The sequence below is a fragment of the Ranitomeya imitator genome, chromosome 3 (genome assembly GCF_032444005.1).
Source record: "Ranitomeya imitator isolate aRanImi1 chromosome 3, aRanImi1.pri, whole genome shotgun sequence".
Classification (NCBI taxonomy): domain Eukaryota; kingdom Metazoa; phylum Chordata; class Amphibia; order Anura; family Dendrobatidae; genus Ranitomeya; species Ranitomeya imitator.
In genome coordinates, this window is record NC_091284.1 from 222,110,160 (window position 1) to 222,132,279 (window position 22,120).

The 22,120-nt window shown below is 42.5% G+C and overlaps 1 protein-coding gene across 1 annotated transcript in view; it reads left to right on the forward strand.

Annotated features, from left to right (window-relative positions):
• Positions 1-481: 481 nt before the first annotated feature.
• IRF6 (interferon regulatory factor 6) overlaps positions 482-22,120 on the forward strand; it is a 49,279-nt gene continuing 27,640 nt past the window's right edge. Inside the window, exons 1-2 of the mRNA XM_069756157.1 lie at positions 482-983; positions 14,366-14,542. Coding sequence (XP_069612258.1) covers positions 14,369-14,542 — 174 coding nt within the window. The 5' untranslated portion in view covers positions 482-983; positions 14,366-14,368. The remainder of the gene's footprint in view (positions 984-14,365; positions 14,543-22,120) is intronic.

Consider the following 22,120-nt stretch of genomic DNA (forward strand, 5'->3'; position numbering starts at 1 on the left):
GCACGCAACCTCCGATCCTCACAAGATCTCCTTCTCTACTCCCCTCTTATCTCCTCTTCCCACAATCGCATACAAGATTTCTCTCGCGCATCAACCCTACTCTGGAACTCTCTACCACAACATATCAGACTCTCACTTACCATCGAAACCTTCAAAAAGAACCTGAAGACGCACCTCTTCTGACAAGCCTACAACCTGCAGTAACCACCGATCGACCAAACCGCTGCATGACCAGCTCTACCCTCACCTACTGTATCCTCACCCATCCCTTGTTGATTGTGAGCCCTCGCGGGCAGGGTCCTCTCTCCTCCTGTACCAGTTATGACTTGTATTGTTTAAGACTATTGTACTTGTTTTTATTATGTATACCCCTCCTCACATGTAAAGCGCCATGGAATAAATGGCGCTATAATAATAAATAATAATAATAATATAACCATTGGGAAATACGTTGGCAGGGGTTCACAGGAAAGGGATAAATGGATGTGCAGGAAGTCCTCATCACACCAGCAGCGTTTGCAGCTGATCCATGATGGAAAAATGCGCTTTTTAGAGGAGCCAGTTCCCAGCAATGTCCTGCTAGATGCCATCAGCTTCACCAGTCCGTAATCAGCCACAAATCACATCCTGACACCAGTCTATTCATGTGCAAAGACCTGACAGCGAGGCTTTCAGTCGCCATCACCTGCAGGCTCATTTGCACACAGTGCCGCCCGCTGAGTCCGTGCCCTGACTCATGCTGCGAGGAACAAGCGGCTGGCAGCACAGGCCGCCTCACTGCTAGGTGTGTCCTGTAGCCCAGAGCCAAGTGACGTCAGCCATACCTGAGCCAGGCGGCCGGCAGGAAGGGGAGCGCGCTCACAGCCCAGGAGCAGCAGCGAGAAGGCACAAGGGGGTCGGATCCGGGGGGCTCCTCATTGATTCCCCGCTGCCAGCACATCGCTCACAGCCGGAGATCTGCGCTGTGGAGGAGGCAGGTGGAGGTAAGACATTTCCTGCTTGTGCTCTGCTGGGATCGCCCCCGTGTTACCGATCAGCTGCCATATTGCGGCTTCGGTGCAACCTCAGAGCGTCACATTGTTTACTGTTCGGACGTTCTATTGATTACAGTACAGGTGAGCGATCCTCCGGTCACGTGCTGGACGGTGTCCCAACACCGGACCTGTCTGCGCAGCACTTGTGTTTATTGTGCCTACCCATATAGTATAATATTCATGTAGCGTTGTACTCATGGTATAATATCCATGTAGTACTGTGCTTATAGTATAATATTCATATAGTATTGTGCTTATATGGATGGACAAATGTCTTTTTTCGGCCTTACTAACTATGTTATAGTATACTATTCATGTAGTGTTGTGCTCATAGTATACTATCCATATAGTACTGTGCTTATAGTATAATATCCATGTAGTACTGTGCTTATAGTATAATATCCATGTAGTACTGTGCTTATAGTATAATATCCATGTAGTACTGTGCTTATAGTATAATATCCATGTAGTACTGTGCTCATAGTATAATATCCATGTAGTACTGTGCTTATAGTATAATATCCATGTAGCGTTGTACTCATGGTATAATATCCATGTAGTACTGTGCTTATAGTATAATATTCATATAGTATTGTGCTTATAGTATACTATTCATGTAGTGTTGTGCTCATAGTATACTATCCATATAGTAGTGTGCTTATAATATAATATTCATATAGTACTGTGCTTATAGTATAATATCCATGTAGTGTTGTGCCTATAGTATAATATCCATATAGTACTGTGCTTATAATATAATATTCATATAGTATTGTGCTTATAGTATACTATTCATGTAGTGTTGTGCTCATAGTATAATATCCATATAGTAGTGTGCTTATAATATAATATTCATATAGTACTGTGCTTATAGTATAATATCCATGTAGCGTTGTACTCATGGTATAATATCCATGTAGTACTGTGCTTATAGTATAATATTCATATAGTATTGTGCTTATAGTATACTATTCATGTAGTGTTGTGCTCATAGTATAATATCCATATAGTAGTGTGCTTATAATATAATATTCATATAGTACTGTGCTTATAGTATAATATCCATGTAGTGTTGTGCCTGTAGTATAATATCCATATAGTACTGTGCTTATAATATAATATTCATATAGTATTGTGCTTATAGTATACTATTCATGTAGTGTTGTGCTCATAGTATAATATCCATATAGTAGTGTGCTTATAATATAATATTCATATAGTACTGTGCTCATAGTATAATATCCATGTAGTGTTGTGCCTATAGTATAATATCCATATAGTACTGTGCTTATAATATAATATTCATATAGTATTGTGCTTATAATATAATATTCATATCGTATTGTGCTTATAGTATACTATCCATGTAGTGTTGTGCTTATAGTATACTATCCATGTAGTGTTGTGCTTATAGTATACTATCCATGTAGTGTTGTGCTCATAGTATACTATCCATGTAGTGTTGTGCTCATAGTATACTATTCATGTAGTGTTGTGCTCATAGTATACTATCCATGTAGTGTTGTGCTCATAGTATACTATCCATATAGTAGTGTGCTTATAATATTCATATAGTACTGTGCTTATAGTATAATATCCATGTAGTGTTGTGCCTATAGTATAATATCCATATAGTGTTGTGCCTATAGTATAATATCCATATAGTGTTGTGCCTATAGTATAATATCCATATAGTATTGTGCTTATAATATAATATTCATATCATATTGTGCTTATAGTATACTATCCATGTAGTGTTGTGCTTATAGTATACTATCCATGTAGTGTTGTGCTCATAGTATACTATTCATGTAGTGTTGTGCTCTTAGTATACTATTCATATAGTACTGTGCTTATAGTATACTATCCATGTAGTGTGCTCATAGTATACTATTCATATAGTACTGTGCTTATAGTATACTATCCATGTAGTGTTGTGCTTATAATATAATATTCATATAGTACTGTGCTCATAGTATAATATCCATGTAGTGTTGTGCCTATAGTATAATATCCATGTAGTGTTGTGCCTATAGTATAATATCCATGTAGTGTTGTGCTTAATATTCATATAGTACTGTGCTTATAGTATACTATCCATGTAGTGTGCTCACAGTATAATACCCATAGTGTTGTGCTCACAGTATACTATTCATGTAGTGTTGTGCTCATAGTATACTATTCATGTAGTGTTGTGCTCATAGTATACTATTCATGTAGTGTTGTGCTCATAGTATACTATTCATATAGTACTGTGCTTATAGTATACTATCCATGTAGTGTTGTGCTCACAGTATAATACCCAAAGAGTGTTGTGCTCATAGTATGTTCTATAGTATAGGATTTTCAATTTCCCTTTGGGTTTACTTCCAATAAGGCAGTGAGGCCGCGTTCACACGTTCAGTATTTAGTCAGTATTTTACCTCAGTATTTGCAAGCCAAAGCAGGAGTGGATAAAAAAAATACAGAAGAGGTGACGTGTGTCTGTTACAGTTTTCCTCTGATTGTGTCACCCTTGATTTTGGCTTACAGATACTGAGGTAAAATACTGACTAAATACTGAACGTGTGAATGTGGCCTAGCACTGATACTATAAGGTTTGTTATTGGGGCTAAATATTTCCCCTTCGTGCCATATTGGTGTTATTTACTGGTGCCAACAAACTAGTTTAAGTTTGGGGAACCCTGCCTGAGACTTGCTGGGACCACCCCATTTCTACTCTTAGGCGGCTGTGTTTAGGGGTGTTGAACCTTCATGTGGTTGTACATAATGCTCAGCAAAAATAGGAGACTTTGTTTTTGGGCTCACACATATCACCGTAAAAAAAAACGGTCTGATATCGGTCCAGAAATGTGCGACTGGTGTCATGCGATTTTCTTGCGAGCATCTGAATGGCGTCTGACTTGTGAATGTGATCCAATTGTGATGCGATTTTAAAGGGATCCTGTCACCCCCTCAGGCGTTTGTAACTAAAAGAGCCACTATGTGCTTCACTAATACTGCATTCTGACAAGGTGGCTCTTTTAGTTCAGGTCTCTGCCAACGCTGCAATAATCACTTTTGAAATTTGTCCCTCATACTGTACCTCGAAATCGCCAGGGAGGCAGGTCTTTCCCCCCTAATCCAGACGCCTCCCAGCCGTCACTCATGGCCTCTGCGTGTCGGGCGCCGCCTCCTCTTCCTTTATTAGCGTTCCCAGCGCCTGCGCTGTTTTTTTTTTTTTTTTTTTTTTTTCGGGCATGCGCAGTTGCGCTGCCCATCAAACTTACAGTGCAGGCGCTGGGAAGCTCTATGGGTATTACCCCCTTCCCAGGGTATAAACATCTGTCCATTCTCCCATGTTTTTTCGGAAAATAATTTATTTAGTAATTAAATACATGTACAGTAAGCTATACAAGAGCTACTAATTATATATCACTGACATCTATATATCTAATATATATATATATATATATATATATACATACATACATACATACATACATACATACATACATACATACATACATACATACATACATACTAGATGGCAGCCCGATTCTAAAGAATCGGGAGTCTAGAATCCATATATACTTTATTTATTCAAATGTAAGAATAATACAATTAATAAATAGTAGTAAGAAAGAACAAAAATAATAGGCAGTATATGGAGAAAACACCAAACAAAAGTTCAAAATTGGTGTGAAAATGTCACTGAACCACTTCACAACTAAATATATCTAGTTTTGGTAAATGGTATTATCATTTTTTTGACGAAATTCGGCAGGAGCTTGAAGAGCAACGTCACTGGGCCCGCTTCCACGCAGTAGAAACTTGCTGTGAGGTAAAAATTCAAAAATCACACCAAAATGGCGGGCGGAGTGTGTCACAGTACGGCACGTTTCTGATTGGTCGCTCGCAACAGGCGGCAACCAATCAGACACTGGACACTGTTGACGTCACTTATCTCCGGACATTAGCTCCGGACAGGAAGTTGGCACAAATTGCAGGAAGTAGTATTCTAGGCAATTATATATTAGATATATATATATATATCCTATTTTGTCGGGTCACGCTTAGATTTTACTGTACGCGGCAGATGAAATGCCGAGTTTAAGGACATGGGTGTGTAACAATCAGACAGCACTCGCTTGATCCGAGTGCTGTACAATTTATTTGTTTACTTTTTCCTCCGCCCAATCTGAATGGAAAAAAATGCACATGAGCAGGGACTCGGAGATTAAGGGTATGTGCACACGTTGCGGATTTGACATTGCCGATCTGCAGCTGTTTTCCATGCGTTTTACAGTAGCATGTAAAGCTATAGAAAACCAAATCCTCTGTGCACATTCTGCGGTTTATTTTCTGGAGCATGTCAATTCTTTGGGCTGATTCCACAGCATTTTACACATATTCCTTCATGGAAATCCGCAGGTGTAAAAATGCAGGTGAAATCCGCACAAAAACCGCGGTAAATCCGCATGTAAAATACAGGGCGTTTTACCTGCGGATTTTTCTGAACCTGCGCAGAAAAATCTGCACACGAATCCGCAGCGTGTGGACCTAGCCTAACATTGGTCAGAGTGCAATCCAATTTTGCACTCGTCCGTTTTTCTCGCAAATGAGTATAAGCCCTTAAACAAACATTCTGCTGGTGTGTATTATTGGGAAATTAGCTATAGTTAGATGAATATAGTGTGTTTAATTATACAGACAAGTCCATACAGAATATAGAACAAATATTAATCCTCTAGAATAAGTTCAGTCCCCTCATATAAAACACATTGGGCCAATAGAGAGCAAAAAGGAGTACTGGGATCCAAATATATTAAACGCAAAAAGTATTAATAAATTACATATATACAGTCATGGCCAAAAGTATTGACACCCCCTGCAATTCTGTCAGATAATACTCATTTTCTTCCTGAAAATGATTGCAAACACAAATTGTTTGGTTGGATTATCTTCATTTAATTTGTCTTATATGAAAAAACACAAAACGAATTGTCCTAAAGCCAAATTGGATATAATTCCACACCAAACATAAAAAAGGGGGTGGACAAAAGTATTGGCACTGTTCGAAAAATCATGTGATGCTTCTCTAATTTGTGTAATTAACAGCACCTGTAACTTACCTATGGCACCTAACAGGTGTTGGCAATAACTAAATCACACTTGCAGCCAGTTGACATGGATTAAAGTTGACTCAACCTCTGTCCTGTGTCCTTGTGTGTACCACATTGAGCATGGAGAAAAGAAAGAAGACCAAAGAACTGTCTGAGGATTTGAGAAACCAAATTGTGAGGAAGCATGAGCAATCTCAAGGCTACAAGTCCATCTCCAAAGACCTGAATGTTCCTGTGTCTACCGTGCGCAGTGTCATCAAGAAGTTTAAAGCCCATGGCACTGTGGCTAACCTCCCTAGATGTGGACGGAAAAGAAAAATTGACAAGAGATTTCAACGCAAGATTGTGCGGATGTTGGATAAAGAACCTCAACTAACATCTAAACAAGTTCAAGCTGCCCTGCAGTTCGAGGGTACAGCAGTGTCAACCCGTACTATCCATCGGTGTCTGAATGAAAAGGGACTGTATGGTGGGAGACCCAGGAAGACCCCACTTCTTACCCTGAGACATAAAAAAGCCAGGCTGGAGTTTGCCAAAACTTACCTGAAAAAGCCTAAAACGTTTTGGAAGAATGTTCTCTGGTCAGATGAGACAAAAGTAGAGCTTTTTGGGCAAAGGCATCGACATAGTTTACAGGAGAAAAAAAGAGGCATTCAAAGAAAAGAACACGGTCCCTACAGTCAAACATGGCGGAGGTTCCCTGATGTTTTGGGGTTGATTTGCTGCCTCTGGCACTGGACTGCTTGACCGTGTGCATGGCATTATGAAGTCTGAAGACTACCAACAAATTTTGCAGCATAATGTAGGGCCCAGTGTGAGAGAGCTGGGTCTCCCTCAGAGGTCATGGGTCTTCCAGCAGGACAATGACCCAAAACACTTCAAAAAGCACTAGAAAATGGTTTGAGAGAAAGCACTGGAGACTTCTAAGGTGGCCAACAATGAGTCCAGACCTTAATCCCATAGAACACCTGTGGAGAGATCTAAAAATGGCAGTTTGGAGAAGGCACCCTTCAAATATCAGGGACCTGGAGCAGTTTGCCAAAGAAGAATGGTCTAAAATTCCAGCAGAGCATTGTAAGAAACTCATTGATGGTTACCGGAAACGGTTGGTCGCAGTTATTTTGGCTAAAGGTTGTGCAACCAAGTATTAGGCTGAGGGTGCCAATACTTTTGTCTGGCCCATTTTTGGAGTTTTGTGTGAAATGATCAATGTTTTGCTTTTTGCCTCATTCTCTTTTGTGTTTTTTCATTTAAGACAAATTAAATGAAGATAATACCAAAGAATTTGTGTTTGCAATAATTTTCAGGAAGAAACTGAGTATTATCTGACAGAATTGCAGGGGTGTGTATATATATATATATATAAATTTTCATCTAAGGGGCACTTCCATCTGTCTGTCTGTCACGGAAATCCCAAGTCGCTGATTGGTCGCGGCCAACCGACTTCGTTAAAACGCGGTGTAAGGCAGTCTGTTAATGCTGCTATTAACCCTGTGTGACAAACTTTTTACTATTGATGCTGCCTATACAGCATCAATAGTAAAAAGATATAATGTTAAAAATAATAAATAAAAATGGTGCTATTCTCACCTTTCGCCATCCACCGATGCGCGCGGCGAGGCTGCCGCCAGCTTCCGTTCCCAGAGATGCATTGCGGAATTACCCAGATGACTTAGCGGTCTCGCGAGACCACTAAGTCATCTGGGTAATTTTGCAATGCATCACTAGGAACGGAAGCTGGCGGCAGCCTCGCACGCATCGGGACAACTTCGGTGGACGGCGGAGGATGAGTATATAACTATTTTTTATTTTAACTCTTTTTTTTTTTTTTTTTTACAGAGATATGGTGCCCACACTGCTATATACTACGTTGGCTGTGTTATATACTGCATCGACTGTTTTATTTACTGCGTGGGCTGTTATATGCGCTATATACCACGTGGCTGGCTGTGCTATATACCACGTGGCTGGCTGTGCTATATACCACGTGGCTGGCTGTGCTATATACCACGTGGCTGGCTGTGCTATATACCACGTGGCTGGCTGTGTTATATACTACATGGCTGTGTTATATACTACGTGGCTGTACTATATCCTGCACCCCGAACCCTCGACATCCAGCGACCAATCCGCGACAGACGCAGTCCAGCCGCGAATTGAGGCAAAATTTAAACCACGCTTTGCTGATTAGTTGCGCTCGGCCGGGCGCGACCAGCGATATTGGCGCGGTATTTAAACACTGCTTTGGTCACGGCCGGCCGGGCACGACCAATGACCGATAAGCGACAGGCGCAGTCCAGCCGCGAATTGGCGCCAGATTTGAACCACGCTTCGCTGATCGGCCAGCCGGGTCCAACCAATCAGTGATATTGGCGCGGAATTTAACCCCCACTCACAGCGCGACGTATATACATACATGCATACATGCATACATACATATTCTAGAATACCCGCTGCGTTAGAATCGGACCACCATCTAGTATTATACATAATGGTATACGTACATAGGTAACCACATAAATAGACAATAAATAACAATTAACAGACAGCAGAAGCCGCAAAAAGATCTAATTACCCCACTATTCTTTAGGTGTATTTATTTAAAAATGTGTGAATGGTCATAAGCAAGGTCAATGGCTGACACATAGACATTTATATCTCAACTAGATGGTGGCCCGATTCTAACGCATCGGGTATTCTAGAATATGTATTTATGTATGTATATAGAAGCCATATAGTATATAGCACAGGCCACGTAGTATATAGGAGCCATGTAGCATATAGCAGACAAATACTACGTGGCCTGTGCTATATATTATGTGGCTGCTATATACATACATATTGTAGAATACCCGATGCGTTAATACAGGCCACGCAATATATAACAGTGGCCACGCAATATATAACAGTGGCCACGCAATATATAACAGTGGCCACGCAATATATAACAGTGGCCACGCAATATATAACAGTGGCCACGCAATATATAACAGTGGCCACGCAATATATAACAGTGGCCACGCAATATATAACAGTGGCCACGCAATATATAACAGTGGCCACGCAATATATAACAGTGGCCACGCAATATATAACAGTGGCCACGCAATATATAACAGTGGCCACGCAATATATAACAGTGGCCACGCAATATATAACAGTGGCCACGCAATATATAACAGTGGCCACGCAATATACAGTGGGGCAAAAAAGTATTTAGTCAGTCAGCAATAGTGCAAGTTCCACCACTTAAAAAGATGAGAGGCGTCTGTAATTTACATCATAGGTAGACCTCTACTATGGGAGACAAACTGAGAAAAAAAAATCCAGAAAATCACATTGTCTGTTTTTTTAACATTTTATTTGCATATTATGGTGGAAAATAAGTATTTGGTCAGAAACAAAATTTCATCTCAATACTTTGTAATATATCCTTTGTTGGCAATGACAGAGGTCAAACGTTTTCTGTAAGTCTTCACAAGGTTGCCACACACTGTTGTTGGTATGTTGGCCCATTCCTCCATGCAGATCTCCTCTAGAGCAGTGATGTTTTTGGCTTTTCGCTTGGCAACACGGACTTTCAACTCCCTCCAAAGGTTTTCTATAGGGTTGAGATCTGGAGACTGGCTAGGCCACTCCAGGACCTTGAAATGCTTCTTACGAAGCCACTCCTTCGTTGCCCTGGCGGTGTGCTTTGGATCATTGTCATGTTGAAAGACCCAGCCACGTTTCATCTTCAATGCCCTTGCTGATGGAAGGAGGTTTGCACTCAAAATCTCACGATACATGGCCCCATTCATTCTTTCATGTACCCGGATCAGTCGTCCTGGCCCCTTTGCAGAGAAACAGCCCCAAAGCATGATGTTTCCACCACTATGCTTTACAGTAGGTATGGTGTTTGATGGATGCAACTCAGTATTCTTTATCCTCCAAACACGACAAGTTGTGTTTCTACCAAACAGTTCCAGTTTGGTTTCATCAGACCATAGGACATTCTCCCAAAACTCCTCTGGATCATCCAAATGCTCTCTAGCAAACTTCAGATGGGCCCGGACATGTACTGGCTTAAGCAGTGGGACACGTCTGGCACTGCAGGATCTGAGTCCATGGTGGCGTAGTGTGTTACCTATGGTAGGCCTTGTTACATTGGTCCCAGCTCTCTGCAGTTCATTCACTAGGTCCCCCCGCGTGGTTCTGGGATTTTTGCTCACCGTTCTTGTGATCATTCTGACCCCACGGGGTGGGATTTTGCGTGGAGCCCCAGATCGAGGGAGATTATCAGTGGTCTTGTATGTCTTCCATTTTCTAATTATTGCTCCCACTGTTGATTTCTTCACTCCAAGCTGGTTGGCTATTGCAGATTCAGTCTTCCCAGCCTGGTGCAGGGCTACAATTTTGTTTCTGGTGTCCTTTGACAGCTCTTTGGTCTTCACCATAGTGGAGTTTGGAGTCAGACTGTTTGAGGGTGTGCACAGGTGTCTTTTTATACTGATAACAAGTTTAAACAGGTGCCATTACTACAGGTAATGAGTGGAGGAAAGAGGAGACTCTTAAAGAAGAAGTTACAGGTCTGTGAGAGCCAGAAATCTTGATTGTTTGTTTCTGACCAAATACTTATTTTCCACCATAATATGCAAAAAAAATGATAAAAAAAACAGACAATGTGATTTTCTGGATTTTTTTTTCTCAGTTTGTCTCCCATAGTTGAGGTCTACCTATGATGTAAATTACAGACGCCTCTCATCTTTTTAAGTGGTGGAACTTGCACTATTGCTGACTGACTACATACTTTTTTGCCCCACTGTATAACAGTGGCCACGCAATATATAACAGTGGCCACGCAATATATAACAGTGGCCACGCAATATATAACAGTGGCCATGCAGTATATTACACAGCCACGTACTATATAACACAGCCCACGCAGTATATAGCAGCCATGCAGTATATAACACAGGCCACGTAATATATAGCACAGCCCACGCAGTATATAGCAGCCACGTAGTATATAAACGTGCCCATGCACAACGCACGCAAAAACGCAGCGTTTTGTGACGCATGCGTTCATTTTTATAGCGCAAAAAAAATGCAACAAGCAGCGTCCTCTGTGCCCTGACGCTTGCGCCCCAAAAAACGCATGCGTCACAAAACGCAGCACAATGCATGTCCATGCGCCCCCCCATGTTAAATATAGGGGCGCATGACGCATGCATCGCCGCTGTTGCGCCCGACGCAACGCAAATGTGAACGTAGCCTTAATGAGTTCGGCGAACCTTACTCCTGCATACCCCTCACTGTATGATATATGAAATGTCCGTCTTGATGAGTTGGACCCTTAATATTTTTATGCTGCAGAACTTGGTGAAATGGGATGTGGCTGGACACAGACAATATTTTGTTATAACTTAAATCATAAAAGTAACGTAAGAAAAAAACTCCAGTCAAAACCGGAAGACGTTTCTGATGTTGGCACTTGGATGCACCAAACTCACTAAGAGAAGTGAGCGTCATAATGAATTTGTCCCTTCTTACTCCCGGTTCAAGACTGGAAAGCCAAACCTCCGACTTGAGGAACTGAGTAAAGAAACATGTCCTGCGAGAAGATGTTGTAATTAGTTTTGGGTTACATTGGATAAACCAAAAACTGCATGAATTGGCAATTAAAATCCTTGCTTTTATTGTTTTGTGTCACTGTTCATTTGGCTAAGTAAATAATGGAGGGCCATAAAGTTTAGCTCTGGATGAATTATTGTGTGCAGTGCGTCATTCACGGGATCTATGCCTGGAGACAGCGACAGCAATGCTGTTTTTTTTCTGATGACACACTGATACAAAACCCTGAATGACACCAGTACTGCTTTTTTTCATTATCAGGTTTATACTGATGTTTGAAGGGGGTCTAGACCTGGAAAAAAAACTTTTTTTGGTATGTGCACACAGCTACTTTTAACCACTTAAGAGTTTAAAAGCCAGGAAATGGCATAACTAAGTCACCGATCCATTCTTCTGGTGGCTTCTGTTTGGAAGACCCTCCCGCACAGCCGACATAAAAGATGCTAAAAAAGACACTTCAGCAAAAACACTACTGGGATTTTTCTAAAGCATTTCCCTATAGCAAAAACCCCAGTAAGAACGCCGGCATCTATAACATGCCATGTGCAAGCTACTGCCATCAGCAATTGTCTGGAAAAGGTAAGCTGTAACCTTAGGCCAAATTCAGACATCCGTGTATGGACTGTGGTGTATGGACTGGCCACGGGTCTCCTGACCCAAATTCGACCGCCTCACGAGTATCAATCAAACTGTTGAGCGACTTGCAGCCTGTCTGTACAAGGACCATTGTTTCACAGAACTCTAAATTTGGGCTTTTGATGTGAATAGGGCCTTGCATGACTGCACCAATAGGCCACAGCGGAGCCTGCTGTGATGGGATAAATGAATCTGCATTTGTATTGCCAGCTTCGTTTTTACAGTTTAGACCAAACCTGTTCTGTAAAAATTACATCTGAAACAACAACATGACCACATTGTGGGAACACGGCCTTGAAACAAAGTACATGCAGATATCACCACATATTACTACCCAAGTTATGCAAGTTTTCTGTATTTTTTTTTTATGTCATGCAAAAAATGAATATGGGCACACAAATCCAGATATCGTTGAGGTAGCGTGTCATTTTAAAAACAAAATGTGTAATGTTTCACTTCTCAGTAGAATATTATTTCCTAGAAGAGCTCAGACGAAGTAATGCTCCTCCTTAGCTTCTGTTTCTACCTTTACTGGTTTCCATTTCCTGGTTCCCTTTCGTCGCACTGGAAATTCCCTTACAACCAATAAATGACTGCACTGGTGACCTGACTCCACACTAGGACTGGCCGAGAAGGCATTCCCTCTGTGTGAACATGAGCCAAGAAGTAGAGACCAGCAGGGACCAAGTAACTGGCAGAACTGGAGCATTTTATTTAATTTCTAACCAGTTCTAGCCATTTTAGAAATAAATCGTATCCCCTTTAAACCCCCTTAAGCTTGTGTACAAAGCTTCCTATGATCTGCATTAAGGACCAAATTTCTATAGTCTTTTAGTCAAGAACTGTATATTTTCCCTGTTATTAATTTGAGGGTCCAGGTTATTGAAGTGCAGTAAATAGTTAATTGCACGTTTCCTTCAGTCTACCACTTGAAAACATCAAAGGACATTGGGGGTGTACTTCTTCACCTTTCATCTGTTTTCTATAGAACTTTGCATTCTGAAACCTGAATTTCATATGTTTCCAAAGGTTACATGCTCCTGTTAATGGCTCATTTAGAGACATACGTTTCCTATACATACATATGTGTGATGGGGACCTTTAATTGGACTGTGTCTAAAACCCGTATAATTTTATTTTATTTTTTTGGGGGGAGGGGCATTTTCCTATAAATGTCCCCATACACAGGTCATATGATTGTTTAGCTGATGACACTCTCTCCTGAATCTACCAAAATAGAACCATTCCGCTACACCAAGCACTCCTGTATTTTCTAGGAGAGAGACTCCACTACTCTCTTAAGATCTGCCATAAAATCCTGTGGTAGGAGCAAGTCCCTCTTAATGACTATTGGGACACCATAGGTCCTTTGACACGGTCTTGCTGATTTAGGCCAGTGCTCTCACTATACAAGTCAATAAAGAGGTGGCCACCTTTCTTTTGATGTACCCGTAGATGGAAGTTCCAGAAACAAATGAGAGCAGCTTGCTCAGCATTCTGTGATTTTCATAGACTTCCCTTTAACCTGGCTAAGCAGCCATGTATTTGGGAAAGGGGGCAAGTGACATGGCAGAATACTTTTTCAGGTAATTGGTGGCGAAAGGTTGAACTTGATGGACCTAGGTCCAAGGTGTTAGGCTCCTTTAGAAGACTCTAAAGTGTCACAGAAGAACTTGTATCTGGTATTTGATACCTTCTTAGACAGGTTTGATGTGTGAGAGGGCAAAGTCATCTAATAGATGTTCTGGAATTCATGACCCAGGTAAATATTTGTTCAGTGACAAAGATGAAAGGCTGCAGTAAATTATTGGCTGAAGCAGAATTAATCAGGAAGAGACATACATTATATCTTAATAATCTATTCTTAGTTGACCTTGATTGCTCTTGGCATTCCTATGATGGAATTCCATCTCCACAGACAGTAAATATTAGTTTTACTTGAGACCAAACATCTCAATATTGGTTTCTTTATTGCAGAAAATGGCCCTGCACCCTCGTCGTGTTCGTCTAAAGCCATGGCTGGTGTCTCAGGTGGACAGTGGAATGTATCCTGGTCTGTCTTGGTTGGACAGAGATGCCAAGAGGTTTCAAATCCCATGGAAGCACGCAACACGTCACAGTCCTCAGCATGAAGAGGAGAACACAATCTTCAAGGTTAGTGATAACATGCCAAATAAAAATGAATCCCGTGAACATGGCTACAACTGACATGATTCCAATAAACGGCCTACAAGAGGGTTTCAATTGGTTGTGCATACATAAAAAAAAAACACGAATACAATTTTTTGGGGGTGGCAGCACCTGTAATGTAGCACTGGACAATGTTTTTCATGTACGAAAAAGGGATTCTTTCTGTAGTTTCAACCCTCTTAGGCGGACTATAAGGACATGTAGGTCATAAGGAAGCTGAATAAAATATTACCAAACCAATGTTTTATTCCAGAAATATCCACACTTTTCTTATATGTAAATGAGCTGTTCCAGGCTATGGGCTGAACACTGGTCTGCATGAGAATCTGTCTCCAGGGCTTTTAAATAAAAGGGTTGTTACCAATGTGATATGTTATGGCTGCTCTCTGTTCACATTATCTCACAGCAGAGTGGTGTGTGATTATACCTTACACATCTGCAGGTTCCTCGTAGTGCTTCAGCTTCCAGCTCTCTGTCAGATAATACAGCAGAGCTGTGAGAGCTACAGATACAAACGTGTTATTATCAGATAAAGTTCAGTGTTACTGGGTTGTGGTAGTTACTAGTGATGAGCGAGTATACTCATTGCTTGGGTTATCCCGAGCACGCTCGGGTGTTCTCCGAGTATCTGTGAGTGCGCGGAGATTTAAGTATTTGTTGCCGCAGCTGCATGATTTGCGGCTGCTAGACAGGCTGAATACATGTAGGAATTCCTTAACAAACAGGCAACCCCCACATGTATTCAGGCTGGTTAGCAGTTGCAAATCATGCAGCTGAGGCCGACGAAAACTAAATCTCCAAGCACGCTAAAATACTGAGACCACCCGAGCATGCTCGGGGAAACAGAGTAACGAGTATACTCACTCATCACTATTAGTTTCACTGGTAAGACCCCCTTTTTGTCTAAAATAAGCTCTGATGACAAATTCTCATGCTGATCAGTGTCCGGCCTCTGATCTTGAGGCGCTCATTTATATATATAAGAAAACATGAATATGTCTGGAACAAGACATGAGATTGAAGATATCATTTTATTCAGCTTCCTGTGACGTACGCTCACATAGATGGCTTAGGAGGGTTCAACACCTTACTGACAGATTCTCTTTAAGGCCTCTATATTAATTAAACAAATGTTGGATGATCATGCCTACAGTATATCAACTGGTTCAAACAACTGTTTAATATGTATGGCTGCGCTGGGTGACTGATGGTCAAGAGATATTTCGATTACACATGTCAGATTTGTCGCATTGTGCTCCCAGGGATAAGCCACCGGGAGACGTGTCAGTCGGCGACATTCTCCTAGAGAACACCAGAGCTCTCAGCTGAACGAGCGCTTCTGTGTATGGGAGAGTCGCAGGGCCGGACTGAGACTAAAATTCAGCCCTGTCGTTTGAAGTTACACAAGCCCACTTGTCACATGGGGACTGTATAACAGGGGTGTCAAACTGCATTCCTCGAGGGCCTCAAACCATGCGTGTTTTCAAGATTTCCTTAGCATTGCACAAGGTGCTGGAATCATTCTCTGTAGGTGATTAAATTATCACCTGTGCAATGCAAGGAAATCCTGAAAACATGACCTGTTTGCAGCCCTCGAGGAATGCAGTTTGACACCCCTGCTGTATAATATGTTTGTACACTTGTAGGTTACAAGAAGTGAGGGGAGTGTAAAACGATGGAGCGCAGCACGAGACCCGGTGACTCTGAAGAGCGGTGACATCAGTAACATCACCTCTCTTCAGATATTCCAGGTCTTGCGCTGAGCTCGGCGACTGTGAAGAGCAGTATTGTTACTACCATCACCGCTCTTCAGAGTCGCTGGGTCTCGCCAGGTCTGGGCTAGTAGTGGGGGTGTCTGATAGACACCTCTCCATTACTTACACCAGGGATTGATGGCAGCTGACATTACGCAGCTGACTTCAACCCTAAAAATCATTACACATACCAGAATTAAATGCTCTGGCGGCTGGGAAAAGCAGTAGAGTTAGCGCTATTCCCAGGCGCCGGGTGCTAACTACAACTGTCATCATCCTTGCCTGATCTCCCTGCGAAGCATTTCTGCTGTATTTACATGCGCTGATCTCAAGCCACTAAACGAGTGTGATCGACAATAGTGAAGTCGTTCGCTTGTTTCCCGGCCTCTTTACACCAACTGAGAAAGAATGAAGGGAACAGAACAATCACAATTAGATCATTCTGTCCCCATACAGTATCATGTTATCAGCAGCACAACTACAGTTTACACCGGCGATGTGCTGCTGAGAACAAGGATTTCTGTTCCCATATAAACAATCCAATCACTCTGAATAGGTAGCATTTTGTTTGTTTAGTATAATACACCCCACAGTCCTCCATATATTATAATGTGCACCTCAGTCCTCCATATAGTATAATACACTCCTCAGTCCTCCATATAGTATAATACACTCCTCAGTCCTCCAAATAGTATAATACATTCCTCAGTCCTCCAAATAGTACAATACATTCCTCATAGTGCTCCATATAGTATAATGTCCTGCCATTGTCATCCATGTAGTACAATTCACTTCCCATAGTATAATGCACCCCATAGTTCTTCATATAGTATAATGTATTGACCATAGTCCTCGATACAGTATAATGCAGCCCACATATAGTATAATGATGCCACCACAGAGTATAATGCAGCCACCCCACAGAATATTGTAGCCCCTTGAGTATAACTTAACACCCAGAGAATATAATGCAGCCCCCTCATATAGTATAATGCAGCCCCAGCATATATAATATAATACAGCACCCCATAGAATGTAATGCAGCCAGCCCCCATAGAATGTAATGCAGCCAGCCCCCATAGAATGTAATGCAGCCAGCCCCCATAGAATGTAATGCAGCCAGCCCCCCATAGACTGTAATGCAGCCAGCCCCCCATAGACTGTAATGCAGCCAGCCCCCCATAGACTGTAATGCAGCCAGCCCCCCATAGACTGTAATGCAGCCAGCCCCCCATAGACTGTAATGCAGCCAGCCCCCCATAGACTGTAATGCAGCCAGCCCCCCATAGACTGTAATGCAGCCAGCCCCCCATAGACTGTAATGCAGCCAGCCACCCATAGACTGTAATGCCGCCAGCCACCCATAGACTGTAATGCCGCCAGCCACCCATAGACTGTAATGCCGCCAGCCACCCATAGACTGTAATGCCGCCAGCCACCCATAGACTGTAATGCCGCCAGCCACCCATAGACTGTAATGCCGCCAGCCCCACAATCCAGTTATCACTCAGTGATATATTTTTTTTTAAAAAGCAACTCAACTCTCCTCGTGCCCAGCGATGCTCCGGTCTCAGCAGCTGCAGTTTGCCCGGTCACACAGCAGGTGTGTGATGATATGACGTCATCGCACACCCGCAGTGTCAGCGCCAGGCAGAGCGGGGAATGATGGGAGAGGGAGCGACTTGAGCCCCAAACAGCTGCCCCTTATAAACCCTTAATTATGAGCCCCCGCCCTAAGTTAACCCCTTATGAATATAGCTACTCCCAATCCAGCAACTCACACCAATTCACACAGGTATTTGTTAAAGGCTTTCCAAATACCTCTTCACTGAATCACAAGTCACACTTACCGCCGTTCACACTTACGCTCTGGTCACACTCGCTATGCTGAAGATTTATAGATTTTTTTTTTTTTTTCTCTAGTTCCCCTTAACAGCAATCCACCTTGCTGTCCAAATGCACTTCCAAAAAGTGTTGTTGATTTGGAAAACCGTTCCATGTAATGGGTGAATGCATTGAGCATGCTTTAAATGGTAAAAAGATGGTAATCAGATCTTTACTTAGAACATGTTTACAACGGGATAAACCCAATTTAAGTGAAAGGAGGAGCTGATCGGCTCATTCTTCTGGACCAGGTGTTTACCCAGACCCTATTCTTCACCTGTCCTCCTAATCTGTGTTTAGCTTAGAAAAGCACATGGTGGGGTAAAGAGTGCTAGTCTAAAGGCCCCTTCACATTTAGCGACGCTGCAGCGATACCGACAACGATCCGGATCGCTGCAGCGTCGCTGTTTGGTCGCTGGAGAGCTGTCACACAGACCGCTCTCCAGCGACCAACGATGCCGGTAACCAGGGTAAACATCGGGTAACTAAGCGCAGGGCCGCGCTTAGTAACCCGATGTTTACCCTGGTTACCATGCTAAAAGTAAAAAAAAACAAACACTACATACTTACCTACCGCTGTCTGTCCTCCAGCGCTGCGCTCTGCTTCTCTGCTCTCCTCCTGTACTGTCTGGGAGCCGGAAAGCAGAGCGGTGACGTCACCGCTCTGCTTTCCGGCTCCCAGACAGTACAGGAGGAGTGCAGAGCGCAGCGCTGGAGGACAGACAGCGGTAGGTAAGTATGTACTGTTTGTTTTTTTTAACTTTTAGCATGGTAACCAGGGTAAACATCGGGTTACTAAGCGCGGCCCTGCGCTTAGTTACCCGATGTTTACCCTGGTTACCAGTGAAGACATCGCTGGATCGGTGTCACACACGCCGATCCAGCGATGTCCACGGGAGATCCAGCGACGAAATAAAGTTCTGGACTTTCTTCAGCGACCAACGATCTCCCAGCAGGGGCCTGATCGTTGGTCGCTGTCACACATAACGATTTCATTAACGATATCGTTGCTACGTCACAAATAGCAACGATATCGTTAACAATATCGTTATGTGTGAAGGTACCTTTACAAACCTTCTCCTAGGCAAACAATTCTACACCATTAATCTATAATTTGGTAATAGAAAAAAAAATCAAAGAAGCGATCAATTGTTTCAACGGTGTACAGTGCTGATAATCAGTTGCATTATCAGTCTTACAATAATGTAAATTGAAGAACACATAGAATGTCTATCACAATTTTGTTTTGTTGTTTTTTTTTTTTACACAGTAGATTACATACGCAAAGATATTGAAGAGATACGAGAGCATCGGATGCGATATGCTAATGACCCTCGGCTCCTGCTCTGCTGCGATCTGGAGCCGAGTGTTATGCGTCTGTGCTCCGATTCTCTCGCACAGAGGATCGGAGCACAGCTGCGGAGGAGGCGGAGAAATTAATTTCTCCATCTCCTCCATTGCCGGGGTCAGCGTATATCGCACAGCACTCGGATGATACTCGAGTGATGTGCGCTTTGTCACCCGCACCCTTAGGCTTATATGGGTGCAAGTGCACCGAGTGTCGGTGACAATCGCAGCATGCTGCGATTTCACTCGCACGTACAATGCGGCTGAGAAAAAAACTGTGATGTGAGCTGCCCCATAGATTAACAGTGGTCCGAGTGCTATGCGATGTTTTATCACATGGCACTTGTCCGTATTCTATGGCAGTGTGACCTCGGCCTAAGGGTTGGTTCACATCTGCGAATAAAAAGTAGCTGAGATTCTCAGCCAGAAAAAGTTGGAGACATGCTAGTGTCGTGTATGTGTTTTTTTATCACCTAGTCCCACCTAGCATCCGTATGCCATGCGATTGTTAGTTTTTCCCTCACCTACAGTAGCATCCACATGACTTGTGTATGCAATGCGATTTTAACATCGGCTTTTACATACAGTAATTCTGTCATTTCAAGCTAGTTTTTGAACTAATCAATCAGTCTTATATACAGATATAGCTAAATGTGTAGACACAAAAGAGAATAGTAAAACCAAAAACACTCAGTTTGAAAAAATGTTGCAGTAATCCGCAAGTGCTAGTAAAAGATGTAAAAAACAGGGTATTTGGTTGATACGTTTTTTGCAAAAAATGTATACTAAGCTGCTCTACCAATCTTCACGGTATACCCTTATCAGAGCAGTCCTAACTAATGTATGCAATCCCTATCTGATGTATTTAAAAACCTGATCATCTGTATATAACCTGTGTGAACAGGGTTCAGAGAGGAAAAATCCATGTGTGCATACAGGGTAGAACAGCTTTTGTGCAGATAGCCCAAGAGGAGTGGTGGAACTCCCCAGTCTTGTAGACACAAGAGAACAATTATGGAAACAGGAACACATGGGCTACTTGCACAGTGAACAAGTCTGTATGATCATGTTCACACACCACCAAGAAACCTGAAGACACAAAAGAGAATAGTAAAACCAAAAACACTCAGTTTGAAAAAATGTTGCAGTAATCCGCAAGTGCTAGTAAAAGATGTAAAAAACAGGGTATTTGGTTGATACGTATCAACCAAATACCCTGTTTTTTACATCTTTTACTAGCACTTGCGGATTACTGCAACATTTTTTCAAACTGAGTGTTTTTGGTTTTACTATTCTCTTTTGTGTCTTCAGGTTTCTTGGTGGTGTGTGAACATGATCATACAGACTTGTTCACTGTGCAAGTAGCCCATGTGTTCCTGTTTCCAGATATAGCTAAATGCATAGTTGGAAATTAGTGATGAGCAAACATGATTTTATCCGAGCACACTCGGGTGTTATCCGAGCATCTGGCAGTGCCCGTATATTATGTTCGAGTTCCTGCGGCCGCATGATTTGTGGTTGTTAGACAGCCTCAACACATGTAGGGATTGCGTAACAAACAGGCAATCCCCACATGTGTTGAGGCTGTCTTAACAGCCACAAATCATGCAGCCGCAGGAACTCAAACATAATATACGAGCATTGCCAGATGCTCGGATAAGATGTTATCCGAGCACGTTTGTCATCACTAATAGAAATATGTCAGTAAGATATACAATCAGTGGAGTGCGTGAGTAGTTTACTATACATGTATTTAGGTATTCATTAAAAAATTAAGTCACCCATATAATTCTTAATCAGCTGAGGGAAAGAAGACAGCTGGGGGCTGATGTTTATAGCCTGGGAAGGGGGTAATAAACATGGAGCTTCCCTGGCTATTAATATCAACTCACAGCTGTCTACTTGGCCTTTACCGGTTATTAAAATGGAGGACCCAAAAAAGAAAATGACTTTCATTTGAGTCTCATCCGTTTCATGCAGCCATATGCAGCATGCTGCAAATTTTTCCTCATGCCAATTCTAGGTGAGGAAAAATTTGCAGATGAATACTGTGATACAGTGACCCCTGTTACAGCTAGGGGGCGCTGCATGTGCTCCTCAGGATATGCATGGAGTTGTAATGGTTGAACTAGCCACACACTCCTCCCACCTATGGTAGTGGCTACAAGTTTATAATGTGACCATATGGGTCACATGAAAAAGATGGATGGACCTGAGTGGTCTTTGTGCGAGGTCCTGGAGGGCCTCTGTGTTGGGAGGTCCTGGGAGTAGGACTAGATCCCTGAAGAGCACATGGGGGGGCCTTAGACCTAGGGGCCTGTGTGTTGGACGGCCCCAGATGGGGATGGACGTCCTGAATAGTGCACAGAGAGGATGTGTGTGTAGAGTCCGTGACGGCACGGCGTTTGGGGAAGCTATAGCCCGTCTGAGGATCTGGACTGTCAGGTGGCCTGGTGAGCAAGGCATTGCACGGGGACGGTGATACCAGTTCGGCAGCTTCCCTGAGAGAGAGATTACTGACAGGAGTCAGCGTATGGAGCAGGAGCTCCTAGAAGGT